We start from the raw sequence: 19,207 nt of genomic DNA on the forward strand, positions 1-19,207 counted from the left end.
TCTTGAACCCTGCACTAGGTTATACACATACACGTCTAGTGGGTGGATGCCATATATATTTTAAGTCACTTCGATGTCTTCAAAAAGTGTTTGCTGCCTTCGATCCAATGCGTCGTAGCCATGCAAGATATGGTTGACTATTTCAGTTACATAGTCTGCAGAAGTCTCCATGAAACAACCCCATTGTATGCAGGTGACCCTTAACTGGCGTATGCCCAGTGAGGAAACCTGTTATGACTCTGAGTCGATTCCTGCTTGTTTTCAGCAGTAATTCAGCCCTACTAGCACATGTCCGTCCAATATACATCTTGCCATGTATTTGACCGGGTATACACTCCCAGTGTGAGTTGTGTTGGTTTCGGATCCAGGCTTTTTTACGTTCGCGGACGGTGCTTTTTGGCACCGTCCGCGACGTTGCTTTTTTTGATGCAAGTGCATCATGCAGCTCTTTCTTTACCGTATACGCTCTGATGACCTGGAATCCATACCAGTATAACACTGTTATGTAGCGTCAGTCTGTCAAGTTCTTGTTTAAATTTCCATACTAACCTATAAAATGACATGTAGGTGCTATATAATTCATTCGGGTTATAGGGGATGATCCGCATAAATCAAAAACCACTATACCTCGCCTCAATGCTTCACACCATCCTCCATCACCCGATATCATTCTGATGTGATATATAGGCTACTAATAGACAAAATGCTCGTCACATGGGAGTCGTGGGTACAAGGACTCCACATGAAATACTACTCCTAGTTAAGCTGGAGAGCGTGAGGTGATATAACCTTTGATATAACCTTGATATCTTAATTGACTATATTATCATCACTGTGCTTTTGCTTGTGCCGTTTTGTTAGAATCTTTTTGGTTGGCCGGGTCCGGTTTTTTGTTTGTTTTTTATATTTCTTTGAAGGGGGTGTCTAAATCTATTTATCTTCCTGATCCCTAACTTTGGTTAGTGTTTATCTCCTTGCAGTTTGAAGTTCATGGATTCTTCAGATAGAGCTACGTGGTTATTTTGTCACCTTATTATTTGATTAAGTATTTGGTATTATTTGTTGCTTTGGTCTTATCTGTTTCCATCTACGGAAAATATCATACCCTATTGATTCGCGCAGGATATGGTTTGGATGAATTTCAAGCTCAGCGAATTCTTCCCTGGCTTTTGCTTCCGTTATCTCCAGTACCCTTATTTGCTTAGGTCTCTGAACAGGAAGCACTCAGCTGGGCACTCTCATTATTTCTCTCAATCGTTTATAGTGGGCTGCTTTTGTCTACTTTATGTTTGTTATGCACGCCTCTCCCCATGCGAGTGATTCGTATGTGGCCATAGATAGTGATGCTATTTAATATTGTGACCTTTGTTTTTGTTGATAATTCTGTGGGTCCTCTGATGGCAGTTCCTGTTGCTTCTGTCTTTGGATTGATGCGTTTACATATGGTGTAAATATTAGGTCTTTATCTAATGATGTGACTCCTAGATAATTGACTCCCCGTTAGATGGGTCTGTCTTCATGTAAGTACTATTAGTCTCTCTTTGAAGATAACCGTTTGGGTCTTCTCTTGATTTATTGATATTTTCCATTGGATACACGTCTTCTATTGTATCCATTGTCGTCTGTAGGATTCCCAGGGCTACATCAAGGTTTATTTGTTTCGCCACTATAGCAGTGTCGTCTGATTATAGGCTGAGTAAAGTTATTGGTGTTCTCCGAACGTCAGCTGTGTATGTGCTGTACAGTAGGGGTGACAATATTGCTCCTCTGGTACTCCGGTGTGGCTCTCAGCAGTGTTCTTCTTCTTCTTCAGGTGCCATCTCCTCTACGGAGGTTGGCAATCATCATAGCTATTTTAATTTTAGAGGCCGTAGCTCTCAATAGTTGTTTTGAGCTGCATCCAAACCATTCTCTCAGGTTCTTCAGCCATGAAATTCGTCTCCTTCCTATGCTTCTTCTGCCATCTATCTTTCCTTGCATTATGAGTCGCAGGACGCCATACTTCTCGCACCGCATCACATGTCCGAGATACTGTAGCTTTCTTTCTTTAATTGTAAGTTCAACTTCCTTCTCTTTACTTATTCTTATCAGTTCTTCATTGTTCGTAACTCTATCTACCCAGGAAACCCTCAAAACTCTTCTATAGGTCCACATTTCAAAGGCGTTAAGTCGTCTCATTGTCTCTACATTTAACGTCCATGATTCCACTCCATAGTATAGTACACTGTATACGTAATATGTTGTTAGGCGTACTTTAAGAGCTAATGTTAAATCTTTGCTACATAGAACCTTTTTAATTTTCATAAAATTAGAACGTGCTTTTTCAATTCTGACTTTGATTTCTGCAGTGTAGTAATTATTTTCTGTTATAAGTGTTCCTAGGTAAGTGTACTTTTTTACTCTTTCAATCTGCTGGCCCTCTACTATCAAGATTTTGTTAGTATTGTGGTTGTTTCTACTAATTTTCATAAACTTCATCTTTTTGATATTGAGAGAGAGAGAGTCCGTACTCCTTACTACACCTTAGTATTTCACTCATGAGTCTTTGCAGATATTGGAAACTATCGGCTATTATTACTGTATCATCTGCATATCTGATGTTGTTAACTAAGACTCCATTTACTCTTATGCTGACTGTTTCATCTTCCAGAGTTTCTCGCATTACCTTTTAAGAATAAGCGTTAAATAATAGAGGTGATAGTACGCAGTCTTGCCTGACTCCTCTCTTTATTTCCATTTCTTCAAATGTTTCTTTTTCAATTCTTACTATTGCTCGCTGATTGTAATAGAGCTGTGTTACTAGTCTTAAATCTCTTTCATCTAGGTTTTTAGTTTTTAGAATTTCCATGAGTCGATCATGTTTTACTTTACCAAACGCTTTATTGTAGTCTATAAAACAGACGTAAAGAGGACGGTTAACATCCAAGCATCTCTGTGTCAGCACGTTGAAGGAGAATAATGCCTCTCTGGTACCCATACCATTGCGGAACCCATATTGAGTGTCACTAATATCCAGCTCCAGTTTAGAGTGTATTCTGGCGTGGACAATTTTCAGCAGAATTTTCAGCTAGGTAATTCATCTGGACCAACAGATTTATTGGTTTTCATAGAGTTTATTGCGTGACTAACCTCCGATTTGGTTATCTCTGGGCCTGCATCTCCGGTTTGGCTATCTACGGATGTACTAGCTTCTCTCTGGTCATGAAATATAGTTCCTCCATGTACACTTTCCAACGTCGTAGTTTTCGTTCTGTCTCCATTATAATATTTCCACTTTTGTCGAGCAATATATTTGAGGTTCTTCTATTTCCTATTCCGGCTAGTTCTTTGACTTTTTTATGTAGATTGAAGTTGTCATATCTGTTTTGCAGTTCTTACATATTTCTTTACATTTTTCAGAGAAGTAGGTTTCTTTAGCCTCTCTAACTTTTCTTCTCATTTGGTTTTGAAACCGTTTATAGCGGGTTTAATTGATGGTATTGTTTTTTCTTCTTTCATTCGTCAACTCTAGAATTTCCTCCGTAATTCATTCTTCTTTCTTACATTTAGTTGTTATAAGTACTTTCTTACTTGGCACTAATATAGAGGTTTTGAAGAATTGCCACTGCTGTTCTACGTTACAATTATTTCCTGGGTTTCTGTCTAGATTTGTGTTGATTTCGTGTTCCAGATTTTCTTTTGTTTCTTCTTACTTTAGTTTCTGTATGTTAAGTTTATTGTTGTTGCGGCTTTTTTGCATCTTTTTTAGTTAAAGTTGAAACCTAGCTATAAGAAGACTGATCAGAAGATACGTCCGCTCCTGGATATGCCTTTACTGCCTGAATTGAGTTTCGACATCTGTGCTTTATTAAGATGTAGTTAATTTGATTTCTGACGATTTTGTTGTCTTTGTCAGCTGGCGATTTCCATGTATAAAGGCAGTGTTATTGCTTGCCAATTCTCGCATCCACCTAAATCGCCCTTTTTAGTATATTAATGATTACACCCTCGCTCCATTCCTTAGGTAGCTCCTCGTCGGCTATATCTTGCTAAAGAGTTTGTAACATTTGCTTCGGACTTTATTTAAATATATTGGTAGGTTGTCACTTCCAGCGACTTCGCCATTTTTTAGCTCTTTCAGCGTTTTGTATTTCTTCTTTCGTAATTTCATCTGTACTAACGTTTAACTCATGTATTTCATTTTCTTCGTCTATATCTGTTTTGCCTCGTATTTGGAGTATATTTCTTGAAAGTGTTTATCTTTGATTTGTTTACTACTTTTTAGTATTTTCTCTGTTATATTTCGTATGCTTGAATATTGTGTTCTCAAGTCGTTTTATTGTACAGCCTTTTATGACATTTTTAACATGTTATGCTTAATTCCTTTTTTCTCTTCTGACTTGTTTTTTAACTGTTATAACAATATCAATAATTCTTTTAAAATAAAATTCACATTGAAAATTGTCTTTTTTTATTCTAACATTTTCTCTATATAGTACACAAATTGACTACTTTTACATATGATTGAGATTAAAGACTTTTTTGATTATTATCAGTTTAATGACAGAATTTGTCTTGCACAATAAAAATATAATGTATTCAACAAGGATTTAGTAACGATTTATAGAAAAGAAATTAGTGAAAAGTAAATTTCACGTTATTTCCATAGTTCATGACAAATATTTGAGGATAAACTTTTAATTCTCGCCTTCGGTGGGTATGTATCCAGAGACCTAAAATATAAAAAAATTATATTAGTATTATGCATCTAAACACTATCAAAATACTAAGTTTTCAATCTAATAGCAGATAAAACAACATCCAAAAATGTTATTCTACATTCTACCAGACTGAAAACAATGGGAACCTTCTCTGGTAACACCTCCGAGGCTTCTACAATTTGCAAGCCATAACGGATGCTGAGACTAAGTAAGATGAGGGAATTTTATGGACGTGAATTATAAATTGAAAAATTCCTTCATCTTCCTTAGTCTCAGCATCCGTTATGGCTTGCAAATTGTAGAAGCCTCGTAGGTGTTGCCAGAGAAGGTTCCCATTGTTTTCAGTCTGGTAGAATGTAAAATAACATTTTTGGATGTTGTTTTACCTGCTATTAGATTGAAAACTTAGTTTTTTGATATCAGTTGCCGCTAGGGCATCCCTGCCATTTCGTTCGTTGCAATACGTGACAACACGCCGGGGTTTGTCCTAGTTGGGTCAGAGAGAGCAGCATATGTGCCTCCTGATGAGAGACTAATAAGTTTTGAAACCGGTAGAGGTGCTTGCAGGACTCTCTGATTGAACTAGAATATGATGCGGCTTGTAATTTCGTGTTGCAACGAAATTGAAAATGGATATTCATTTTTGACTATCAAAATAATTATGACTTTCTTTTCAACTCGGGCCGGAACCAGTGGCGTAGCGTAGTGGGGGCGGCAGGGGCGGCCCGCTTTTTAGGGGGCGGCAAAATTTAACAATAAATCATAAAAATATTTTGTAAATATTTGAACTATTTTATATTTTTATCGCAATTACAAATTCGGACCGATTGAAAGGAGCACGGAATTTTTCATTACATACTTATTTTGTGACGAATTCGAGGAAATCCTTGTCTTTGAATGATATTTTGTAGCGATTGGCAACAACGTCTATACTGACTTGTGGGAATTCCCCGTTTATGATTAACAATCAGCATAACTTTTTTCGGCAATTTAGAACATTGCTATTCTTTTTTTTTTCTCTCTCACGAGGCAGTTCTGATAGCAGCTACAGGCAAAAGAAGGATTCAAAACACGCGGTGGAGTGCAAGAGGCGATGCCGTAAATGTGACATGGGATCATTACAGACATTCTCGTCACTTTGGAAAAACTTACAGAGGCAGGTGAAAGCTTAAACGCTAGGACAGATGCAGGCAGGTGCTTTACTAGTTTCGATGCAATCATTTTCCTTTCTTTGTTTTTTGGGCCTATGGCAACCGGTGCTACATGAAGTGAATGATGCATAAAAATATTTACAGACAAGAGGACTTGACATAAGATTGTGCGCTCAGAAAGTAAATGCTTTGCAGATGATATTGACAGAGAAAAGAGAGGAATGGGCAAATGGCGCTGTAGGATATGCAAAAATATGTGTGAAGAACTTGGAATTTCCATAAAACCTCGGAGGCGCATAACAAATTTTTTTCAGCATATTTTTGATGACGGAACTATGTAGAGGTGCTAACTTGTCTTGTGAAAATTAGTTAAGATGAAATCTGTTTTCTTCGTTAGATAGAGTTATTGTAGAAATTCGTGAGCGTTTTCAACAGCTACATAATTTAACGGATAAGTTTGTTTATCTAACGCCCGCTATATTATTAGATCCAGACAACACTGAATGATGTAGACTACGCATCTGACGAAATTGACGAGCAGGGTTTCAAGCTATAAAAACTCCGACTGCGGACTTTCGTTGCTGCTGCTACAGGCACCGAAATTGATTAATGCAGACTCACTTGAATTATTTAAATTTATTGTTAAATCCAAGCTGGAAGATACTCTGCCCAATATTTTAATTATATTACAAATATTTTTCACAGTTGCTATAAGCAATGCCAGCTGTGAGAGTAGTTTTTCAAAATTGAAATTGATTAAAAATTATTTAAGATCGACAATGAGTACTCTAAAACTAACTAATTTGGCTATTTTGTCTATTGAGCAAGAGGTGTGTGATGCCATAGACATTGACGGTGCGATAAAAGACTTTGCTCTTAAAAAAGTAGAAGTATAAATTTTTAATTGAAGACGGAAGTTTTGTTTTTAATTTTAACAAATACTCGTATTACTTTTCAATAAAGATAAAAATATAACATTATAGTAACGTTCTAGTTCTAATTAAAAATTGATTTTATTTAATTTTGTCGATCGTTAAGGTGTACTTAATCTTAAGTGATAGGTACCTAACCTAAGTCATATCAATATATCTAATTGGTTAAAGTAAAAGAATTTTTGTATTAATAAACGTGATTGTAAAACTTAGATAAACTTTATTTATTTAAAATCCAACCTGTATAATGCAAAATAATGATGACTGTTCTCGCCGAAAAGTTCTCTATAATTAATGTATGTAATGTATAGTACACAATAAATTAAAATACCTAAATAAGAGGGCGGCAAAATTGTCTTCCGCCCCGGGCGGCCGACACTCACGCTACGCCACTGGCCGGAACAACGAAATTTGACAAACAGCGTAGATAGGACCTAACAAATGTCAAAAAGTGTAATGTATGCTGCCTGAAGCGTTTTTCCCTGATCAGAACAAGTGACAAACCAATTCTGTTTTATAAACAGTTGTAAACACCTTGTATGTTCAGTTACAAGAATAAAAAACCGCTAAACGCCGTAAAAATGAGTGGCGCATAAAATATTCCAGCTACAAAAGATCTGATATGAATATTACGTGGCGCGAAAATGGATTTTCATTTGATGCAAAACAAAATTCTAGTTTTATTTTAAAATATTTTTCCATAATATTTGCTAAATTTGATGTAAACGCGCCACAAAAGAGTAACTTTGATACAGTTTGAATTTTGAAACTCTTTTGTGGCGCGTTTACTTCAAATTTAGCAAATATTATGGAAAAATCTTTTAAAATAAAACTAGAATTTTGTTTTGCATCAAATGAAAATCCATTTTCGCGCCACGTAATATTCATATCAGATCTTTTGTAGCTGGAATATTTTATGCGCCACTCATTTTTACGGCGTTTAGCGGTTTTTTATTCTTGTATCAGGAGTTTTTCAAAGTTATTTATAAATTAAATGTATGAAGTTGAATACAATGTTCCTCTATTACACGTCAAGCTTTATAAATGGTCACCTTTGTTGCATTATCTCCCAAATGATCTAGTGTCCATCGAATGTACACTAGATTTTTTTTATTCGAAATAGATTGAAAAAAAAAATATTGAGATGGCCGGTAAATGAAGTCGGACTGCCCGTTGCCAGATCAAATTTAGCGTCGTAACCACTACAACTACATAAACCATTTCGGGAATAATCGTTAATTGGATTATACTTTTGTAGCTTAATAACTTCTAAACGGCTTAACCGATTTTGATTAGTAAACATGAGTTTGAAACGTATTGACCAGTAATATCTGATGGATCTAAGGTCAAGTATGATAACTGAAGCTATTACAGGAATTATTGAGCTTGAGAAACCGTTTTTCCCACAGGAAATAGATTTTATCATACTTATGAAGCCTATAACCTAAAAATTTCAAATTTTCCGGGATATGAGGTATACATCGTTAAATTCGTCTTGAGTCCTTCTACAAACGGTAAGTTATTGGCGCAATTCGTAGGTTGAAATGTTGAGTAATTGTCGAAAAACCAAAATTTTCAAAGTTTAGTTTTTCAGTTTTTCAGCTATACTGAGCCGTGTGTATGTCTGATCCTGACGGCTTAAACACCATTTGAAAGCTTAAGTCAACACTATTAATTTGATGTATTTGCGGTTCTCCTGGCTCTTCTTGATCCGAATATATATACCCCCAAAACATATGCCGTTTTGTACCTACTAAGTCCCATAGCTGGCTTATGGGTGGTCAAAAGTCACAAACTACACCGGTTCTAAATCGGCCCTGACCCCCTCTTCAAACACAGAGGAAAAATATCAAATCGGTTTAACTTTCAAACACACATACATATATATCCACAAACATTTTCCCTTTTTTAAATAAAAATTAAGTCACATTTCTAAGCTCTATAACTTTTGAATGGTATAACCGATTTTCAAAATTAGACATGCGTTGGAAAGGTAATGATCAGTTTTATTAGAAGCCGCAAAGGTTGGATTTAAATTTTTAAAGTTTTTGGGAGTTGTGGGGACGAGAACGAAAAACAGACCCTAAAGAGGAAGGGCCGTAAAATCTACACTCTTTGACCAAAATCGATGGTTGACATATAAATGGGTGACTTTTTTTTCTGAACTTTAAGATGGGAGTTGGCCCAATTTTCAATTCAGTCAGATTTAGAAAATCGAAAATTTCGTGTATATATAGTGTTACGTGTAGGGGGTGTGGGTGTGCGCTACTGGCGAGAACTGCCGTTCTCTGGTAATGTTCAAAATTAGACATGCGTTGGAAAAGTAATGATCAGTACTGTTAGAAGCCGCAAAGGTCGGACTTAAATTTTCGAAGTTTTTGGGAGTTGTGGGGACGAGAACGAAAAACAGACCCTAAATAGGAAGGGCCGTAAAATCGACACCCTTGGACCAAAATGGATGGTTGACATATGAATAGGTGAGTCTTTTTCTGAACTTGAAGATGGGAGTTGGCACAATTTTCAATTCAGTCAGATTTAGAAAATTGAAAATTTCGTGTATATAATAGTGTCGCGTGTAGGGGGGTGTATTTCTGCGCCACTGGCGAGAACTGCCGTTCTCTGGTAATTTTTTCGATATAAAACTAACAGCTTCGATAACCAATAAATCGAAAACTATTAATTTTATCAAAAAAGTGTATAATGAAAATTTTTTGCTTATAATTAATATTTTTACCAGCATTTGCGGTCAAAATATAATAAAAAATTTCCACCCTCGAGATGAGGTGGCAACCACCCCATGGTAAAAGCGTCTTTCGGCATCATATAGATTTTGATCCTTGGACTATCCACTACTTGTTGTCAAATTTTCAAGCAAATCTATCCATTCTGTAAAAATTGCGAAGTGAAAAATTTCAGTTCCTGGACTAATTATACTTTTGGAGCTCTATAACTTCTGAACGGTTTACCTGATGTTGATCACTAAACATGAATTTGAAACGTATTGACAAGCAGTATCTGACGCATCCAAGATCGAGTATGATAACTGAACGTATTACAGGAATTATTGAGCTTGAAAAACCGTTTTTCCCATAAGAAATAGATTTGATTATACTTATGAAGCCTATAACTTAAAAATTCGAATTTTCCCAGATATGAGGTATACACCGTTAGACGCGTCCTGAGTTTTTCTATGAACGCTCAGTTATTGGCGCAATTCGTAGGTTGAAATTTTGAGTAATTGTCGAAAAGCCAAAATTTTTAAAGTTTAATTTTTCAGTTTTTTGGCTCTGGTGAGCAGTGTGTATGTCTCAGCTTGATCGATTAGGCGCCATTTGAAAGCTTAACTCAACCCTATTGATTTGGTGTATTTGCGGTTTTCCTGTCTTTCCTTGAACCTAAGATATATACGCCCAAAAAATATGCTATTTTGTATCTACCTAGTCCTCTAGCTGGCTTACGGGTAGTCAGAAGTCAAAAATTAGACCGGTTCTGAATCGGCCCTCACACCTTCTTGAAACACAGAAAAAAAAATTCAGATCGGTTTAACTTTTCCACACACATACATACATACATACATACATACATACATACATACATACATACATACATACATACATATCCACAAACATTTTCCATTTTTTAAATAAAAATTAAGTCATATTTCTGAGCTCGATAACTTTTGAATGGATTAACCGATTTTCAAAATTAAACATGCGTTGGAAAGGAAATGATCTGTGCTATCAGAAGCCGTAAAGATCGGGCTTAAATTTTTGAAATTTTTGGGAGTTTTGGGGACGAGAACGAAAAACAGGCTTTAAATGGGAAGGGCCGTAAAATCCACACCCTTGGACCAAAATGGAGAGGTAGCATATGGATGGACGAGTCTTTTCCTAAACTTTAAGATGGGATTTGGCCCAATTTTCAATTCAGTCAGGTTTAGAAAATCGAAACTTTCGTGTATATATAGTGTCGCTTGTAGGGGTGTTGTGCGCCACTGGTGAGAACTGTCGTTCTCTGTGGATAATAAACTTAAAATGAAGTACAAACTGCTAATTTCTTCTTCTGCAGATGCTGTGCGTTTCTACGTAGACGTCAACCGTACATTGTCTTCTTTTTTAAGTGCCGTCTGCCGTCTCCCAATCGGAGGTTGGATATTATCATCACTATCTTTACTGTATTTACTGCTGCTCTGAAAAGTTCAATAGAACTGCATTTAAACCAGTCTCTTAAATTCTTTAACCATGACACTCTCCTTCTTCCTGTATACTCCTTCCTCGTCTTATCTTTTTCTGTATTATCAGTCTTAACATTTCTTATTGTTGTCCGCTCATTAGGTGTCCCAGATATTGTAACTTTCTTATTTGTATTGTGTTTATTATTTCGTATTCTTTGCGGATTTCTCGCAATACTTCAGTGTTCGTTTTTTTCTGTATCCATGCTATTCTAAGCATTCTTCTGTAATACCATATTTCAAATGACATAGCATATCTATGTGTTGTTGCTTCAATGTCGAGTTTTTAATTTTAATAAGTCCATATTGCAGTATCTAGAACACATAGTATATGAAAGCTCTTACTTACTCTCAGTTCTAATCTAAGGTCTTTGTTGCAGAGAATTATTTTCATTTTTACAAACGCCTTTCTTGCTATTTCTATTCTGCCCCTTATTTTTGTTGTTTGATTATTAGTTTCTGAAATACAGGTTCCCAGGTATCTGTATTTATCAGCCCTTTCTATCGGCATATCTCCCAAATGTGTCTTTGTTTGGATATTTGTTTTCTTTGTTGTTATCCTACCTTTAGTCTTTTTTATATTCACTTTTATTCCATATTTTTCACAGAAACTGCTTGCCTGACTTAGTAGTAGTTGGAGTTGTTCAGCAGAGCTTGCCGTAATCACAGTGTTATCTGCATATCTTATGTTGTTAATAGTTCTTCCGTTAACTATTATTTCTTCACTTTCAGATAGTAAGGCTTCCTTAAAAATGGATTCACTATATACATTGAATAGTAGTGGATACAGAATACATCCCTGTCCAACTCCTCTCCTGATTTCAATCTAAACTGAATTCGTCATCTATTACAATTTGTGTTCTTTGATTCGAGTAACGGTTTGTTTTTATTCTTGTCCCTTTTGACTTTAGAATTTGGACTAATATTTTATGTTTCACTTTGTAAAATAGATAATATAATAAAATAGATAGAGACTGAATCATCGTTGACCTTTCTAAGTCACAATAATGCCCTGTCTATTTTTATTCTTTTCGTTTTAAATCATGCTGTACTGAATTATAGTTTTGCTTCATTTTTTTTCTGTCGGTACATGTTGTCGATATTCTCCCTTATTGCACTTTTGAGTTTCATAAAGAAAACATCAACTTTTGCCAATGTCACACGAAAACATCAATAACTTCATCAGTTACTTCAAGTATTCTGTCACTCTGCCTCCACTTAACCTTTATTATATACTCATAGTGCTGAAACTGTATCCACTATAGCGTAATGGATACATCTAAGAAAAGCTTGCAGTCATTTTCGTGTAATTTTTCTCTTCTTGGGTTTCGATGCCAAAAAATAATATCAATTTCAATAATCTTCAGATATGTAATACTAGGCGAGGGGAGTATAGAATAATATTTCTAAAAACGTCTCTTGTTGGATTTTTAGATGGATTTTTGCCCCCAGGGGCCCCAGGGATGTGGAAAATCGGCTTATGACATAGGCGCATCTTGCTGAATATTATTGTTGTGTAACGGACTAATTATAATGAATCTTAGAATTAAATTTTTGTTGTGGTGTCAATAATTATACAGGGTGTCCAGAAACTCTACCGACAAACGAAGACAGGAGATTCTTCAGATAATTTTAAGATAATTTAACCCAATTCACTTAGTCCGAAAATGCTTCCTAAGGGAGCTAGAGCTCTTTGAAGATGGCGTCTTGTAATTAGTTTTTCTTAAATACCTCCAGAACGCTTCTATTTAGAAAAACAAAAATTGGTACGCGTATTTATCTACAAGATATAAATCTAATCCATCCATTGCAAATTTCTGGTACCGATCATAGGCGTCCGTTTTGGGTTGGGCAACGGTTATTTTATCGCATAACATTTTTATCTTTAACTTTTATGCATTTCTGACACTGGATTATTAAATTGTAAAGTATTCTAGTACTAAAAAGTGCTCTTGTTTTAAATCGGTAGGACACACCGTTTTCTAGAAAAATCGATTTGAAATTTTTTTTGGTTTTTTGAATTAAAAAAAAATTTAAAAAAAAACTGTTTAGAAAGACGAAAGCTGGTACATTTATTTATATTCCAGAGATAAAGCGATTTCATTAATAGCGAATTTCTAGTACTGGCCATAGGCGTCCGTTTTGGGTAGGTTCACAGTTATATTATAGCATAACTTTTTGTCTTAAATTTTTGAGCATTTTTGACACTAGATTATTGTATTATGAGGTATTCGAGTACTAAAAGTTATTCTTACTTTATGTTGGTAAAATACTTCGTTTTTTGTTGAAAAGTTCTTTCAATTTTTTTTCAAATTCCAAAAACGAAAAACCTTCAAATCGATTTTTCTAGAAAACGGTGAGTCCTACCGACTTAAATCAAGAGTACCTTTTAGTACTAGAATACCTCATAATTTAATAATCCGGTGTCAAAAATGCATTAAAGTTAAGGACAAAAAAGGTATGCGATAAAATACCCGTTGCTCTACCCAAAGCGGACGCCTATGACCGGTACTAGAAATTTGAAATGGACGGAATCGATTCATCTCTGAAAAGAAAATATGCATACCAATTTTCGTTTTTCAAAACGGAAGCGTTCTGGAGGCATTTAAGAAAAACTAATTTCATGACGCCATCTTCAAAGAGCTCTAGCTCCCTTAAGAAGCATTTTCTGACTAGGTGAATTGGGTTAAATTGTCTTAAAATTATCTGAGGAATCTCCTGTCTTCGTTTGTCGGTAGAGTTTCTGGACACCCTGTATACAGTATGTCCCTGTAAGTTGTATCCATATGGAAAACTTTTTTATTATTAATTTTACGGAAATAAGTTATTCTTTATAAAAAGCTCTGCATGGTCCAAAACCTAAGATTTAACCATCAAATATCAAATTTTTTGTATATTATACGAGGTATGTCAAAAAGTTTGAATTTCACTTAAGAGTAAAGTAGCTTTATTTTTCGTAATATTGGAAATTGCTATTATGAAACGTTGTTTGGAATTAAAAACTATATTCTAATATGCAATTACATCCTTCTAATTAATTTTTTTTAATAATGAATCTCTCATTATTTTTTCAGTTATTTGAATTCTAGTAACTCTTTTATTATTAATTTTTCGAAAAAAGTGTTTCTTAATAAAAAGTTCTGGATGGTCTAAAACTTAAAATACAACCATCTTATATCAAATTTTAATAATTTTATACGAGGTATGTCAAAAAAATAAATTTAGATCAAATGTAAAGTACCTTTATAGTTCAGAATATTTCAATTAGAAGGATGTAATTACATACTGAAACATAGTTTTTAATTCTAAATAACTTTTCATAATAACAATTTTCGATATTGTGAAAAATAAACGTATTTTACTCTTAAGCGAAATTCATATTTTTTTACATACCTCGTATAAAATTGATAAAATTTGACAAAAGATGGTTGTATTTTAGATTTTAGACCATGCAGAACTTTTTATTAAGAATCACTTTTTTTCGTAAAATTAATAATAAAAAAGTTTTCCATATGGATAAAACTTACAGGGACATACTGTATATGCGTAAAAAATAGGTATACCAGCTAAGCTAACACAAGCAATCAAGAACATACACAGGGGAAATGAAGTATATATAAAAATCAAAAACAAGATAGTTACCAACTTCAAAACAACCAAAGGACTACTACAGGGATGCCCAATGTCACCAATTCTATTGAAAATATTTTTAGAACACGCACTAATAGTCCATATGGGAGGTCCAAGGTGTAATAAGATCCAAATAGGAGGTCAAAATGTACCCATCTGCTTGCTGAATGAAACATTTTTTTTTATTAAATTTCATACATAGACAAATATTTCTAGCATGGGTTGCCTACCAAAATCGTATCATAGCTATCATTAAAGGGGGGCCGAAGGAGTTGAAATCAATATTCCAAACACATTTTTTTTTGAAAGTATGGTACAATAATTTTATTTTTAAATTAAATGGGCATATTCAGTACAATTCATAGCTTACTCAAGAAAAAAATCAAGGAAAAATACTGAAAAAAAGGGTGGCAAATTTTTAAAAGACACCTCAAAATATAATGAATTTTGCGGTGGACATCAGAACCCATCATTGAATCGTGGTAAACAAAAAATGCAAAATGATTTTATTAGCTTATAAATTTCTCGAGGTAACGATGTTAAGTTTTTTTAGTTTTATCGAATTTTGACTTTTTGGTACCACTCAGAAGTTAAAACAACGATTTTTTTTGTAAAAAAGGGTGAAAATTAAATATTTATTATTGTTAAACAAAAAATAAGCATACAACAAAAAATAACTCGACAGCTTTACCTCAAGGAATGTCTAAAGAAAATATATACAAAATTCCAGTCAAGTACTTGTTGAGTTACAACGTATACAGCCTTTGAAAAAAAAAGGAGTTTTGAGGAAAACGCGTTTAAAGTATTGTCAACTTTTATTTTTAATTTCTTTTTTGTCTTTCAAATCGTAAAATGATGCACACCGGAATATCTTCTTGAATCGCGGAGTAATTTACAAAAGAAAATAAAAACAGCTGTTGGCCGTTGTTCACTACGTTCAAGCTTGCTGGCGCGAAACTGTTGCGAATCGAGTCGAAGCTCCTATTTAACACTATCTCCCTACCTACTACTTTCGACTCGTTTTATAGCAAGTTCGTGCCAACGCGCTTGAGCGTAGTGAGAAACGGTCAACAGCTGTTCTTATTTTCTTTTGTAAATTACTCCGCGATTTAAAAACATATTCCAGTGTGCATCACTTTACGATTTGACAGACAAAAAGAAATTAAAAATAAAAGTTAACAATACTTTAAACGCGTTTTGATTAAAACTGCTTTTTTCAGGCTGTAGACATTGTAACTCAAAAACTACTTGACCAACTCGCCTGGAGATTTGTATATATTTTCTTTAGACATTCCTTGAGGTAATCTGTAAAGATATTTTTGTTTTTTGCTTATTTTTTGTTTAACAATAATAAATATGTTGATTTTCACCCTTTTTTGCAAAAAAAAATCTTTGTTTAGATTTCTGAGTGATATCAAAAAGTCAAAATTAAATAAAACTAAAAAAACTTGACAGCGTTACCTCGAAAAACTCATAAGCTAATGACATCTTTTTGAATTTTTTGTTTACCATGATTCAATGATGAGTTCTTATGTCCACCGCAAAATTCACTATATTTTGAGGTGTCTTTTAAAAATTTGCCACCGTTGACTTATTTTTCAGCATTTTTCCTTGAATTTTTTCTTGAGTAATCTATGAATTGTACTGAATATGCCTATTTAATTTAAAAATAAAATAATTCTACCATACTTTAAAAAAAATGTGTTTGGAATATTAATTTCAACCCCTTCGGCCCCCCTTTAATGATAGCTATGACACGATTTTGATAGGCAACCCATGCTAGAAATATTTGTCTATGTATGAAATTTAATAAAAAAAATGTTTCCTCCTATGGTGACCTCCTATTCGGATCTTGTACTATAACAACTTGGAAGTCAAAATGTAGGGGTATGGGAATACTGATAAGGGACGATTATCTCTACGCATTGTATTTTTGAAAACGACCAGGTGGTGATGGCTCAAGATGTGGAAGATATCAGTTACATGGTAAGAAAACTAAAAGAGGAATACAGAAAGGTGGACCTAGAAATAAATATGAATGAAACGGGAAACCTAGCAATATCGGAAGGAGAATTCAAAAATTTGGAAATAGAACACGTAGAAATAAAAGGAATGAAGAATTTTAAATATTTGGGTATAATGTCGAAAAACGGAACAACAGAAGAAGAGATAAAAAATAGTTTGGGACAAACAAGATCTTATGTAAGACAACCCCATAGTGTGATATGGAATAAAACCATCAAGAAAATGCAAAAAAATGGTATACTAAAACAATGGTACGAAGTATCATGACATATGCAGCAGAAATTTGGGTCATATACAGAAAACCGAAGAAGCATTCTGGCGACCGAAATGGAATACTGGAGAAGATGCTGTGGCCTGACCAGAAGAGACAGCATATCGAATGAAGATATAAGGAAAAGAACGAAAGTGGAAAACTGCTCCGCAGTATATAGATGAGAGAAGACTAAAATGCTAGCGCCAAGTACGCAGAGCAGAAGGTATATGAATACACAAGGTTGCAAAATGGAGCCCCAGAGGAACAAGAAGAGAAGGATGACCGAGACCATTGAAGAATGAAGTCGACGAAGCCATGTCAAAGAAAGGATTGCAGGACGGAAACTAGGAAGATCTTAAAAAATGGAAGAAACGGAGCTGTAGACAACCCTTTATACACACATCGGAAAAGTTTAAGGTAATTTTTAGGAAGAGACGTAATTTCTTCTTTAATTGTTTTGGATAAGTAATTTGTGATTATTCTTCTTTCTTCTGTTCCGTTGTGCGGAATCAATTAAATGAAATTAAAATAAGTGTAAAACAACGAACAGTAATATATTTATTTATTTAGGGTAAACAAGCGTGCTTCGCTTATATCTCGTAAGGGTTTGTTATTTTTGTGAGGGTGTGACTGCATCGCGTGCCCGCTGTGACGATACTGGCCGAGACCACAAACGCATTTATGTCATCATGTGGTTCTACCATGTGACCAGAAAAGGCGATGAATTACTAAATCTGGCGTTTTAAAAGCTGAGAACCTTTCTGTAGTTTTTAAAAAGTTGACATAAAAAGCGTGGTTAATCTGGCATCGTAATCTATTACGCAATTTGTGTTTCCCTGAAAAAATCATTAATTTTATACAATCTGGTTTTGTATTTTAGGAACGAAAACACATGTGAAATTAACATGAGACGTACTCTTACGTTTTGAGAAAAGTTAATATTTAAAATTAGCAATTAAAAAATAATAAATGAAGCGTGTCGCTATACTTCTTTAAGTACCGTGCCCAAATTTTAGGCGTGGGTAGATTCCATAACAATTTGCCGATATCGTTCTCGATCTTATGGTTATTAGTAGTATTTAATGTACAACAAAAATTGTTAAGAATGCTTTTAATTAAAATTAATATGGCCTGGTGGACGCTATACGGCTGGTGTCTAGCTGGGCCAAGACTGGTGGTTACGGCTCTACATCTACCGTTCATAGACAAAATGAGATTCTTCTATCAGACGCTCTAGGAAACGAAATGGCTTGTATATATTACCATACCGTATAGTTTATCGTAAAGATCGAAGTTTTGGCAAGTTTGGAGGAGGAGTGATTTTTGCCGTAAATAATAACGTGTGTCATTCAGAACAACATAGTGTAGTGTTTCCTATAGAAAAAATTGATGTTTTATGTGTTAAAGTTTTCAAAACCAATAGCAAACCAATCTTCTTTATAACAGTTTATATCCCACCTAACGTGACATTTAGTGAGTATTCTGATTTTTTTGACTATATTGAAACTTTCCATGAAACTCATGAGTTCGTTTTAATTGGAGATTTTAATTTAACAGATCTTGCGGCATGTTATGTTAATAATAGTCAAATAACTCCTTTAATTAATAGATTTGTTCAACTATTAAACTATACAGATTCTGTACAATGTAAAAAAATAAAAAATATACATGGAAAGATATTAGATTTGATTGTAACACCGTCAGTTTTTAGTTGCGAAGTTACACCTGAAGTCAATGCCTTAGTTCCTATTGATTATCATCATCCTGCTTTAACTTGTTATTTTCCGTATGAAGTCAAAGAAGATGAATATTTTGTTCCGAATCAGAAACGTCTTAATTTTAGAAAATATAACGTAAATAAATTTAACAAACTTTTAACCGAAATGGACTGGAGTCATTTAAAACATTTTTCAGATGTAGATTCTGCTGTAGATTCGTTTAGTTTGTCTCTCCAAGAAATTATAGATAAATGTGTTCCACTTAGTTCAACTAGATCTCAAAAATATCCAGCATGGTTTACATCTGAAATAATCGCCAAAGTTAAACGTAAATATCATTATCTGAGAATGTATAGACGAAGTAAATATTGTTTTTACCTCCAACGAGCTAAAGATCTCAGGAGAACTATTAAATTAGAAATACAACTAGAATATAAAAAATTTGTTGAAAGATCCCAAAATTCTTTTAAGTCAGATGCGAGACAATTTTGGAACTTTGTTAATGCCAAAAATAATAAAAATCACGGATACCTGGTCTGATGAAATACGGTAGTGATAAGTTTACCA

General features: G+C 34.3%; 1 protein-coding gene across 1 annotated transcript in view; it reads right to left on the reverse strand.

The window, feature by feature from the left end:
- Positions 1 to 4,433: 4,433 nt before the first annotated feature.
- The window catches only part of LOC126884812 (short neuropeptide F-like), a 270,988-nt gene continuing 256,214 nt past the window's right edge, over positions 4,434 to 19,207 (reverse strand). The window contains exon 6 of the mRNA XM_050651056.1: positions 4,434 to 4,712. Coding sequence (XP_050507013.1) covers positions 4,677 to 4,712 — 36 coding nt within the window. The 3' untranslated portion in view covers positions 4,434 to 4,676. The remainder of the gene's footprint in view (positions 4,713 to 19,207) is intronic.

This window comes from Diabrotica virgifera, chromosome 5, assembly GCF_917563875.1.
Source record: "Diabrotica virgifera virgifera chromosome 5, PGI_DIABVI_V3a".
Taxonomy (NCBI): domain Eukaryota; kingdom Metazoa; phylum Arthropoda; class Insecta; order Coleoptera; family Chrysomelidae; genus Diabrotica; species Diabrotica virgifera.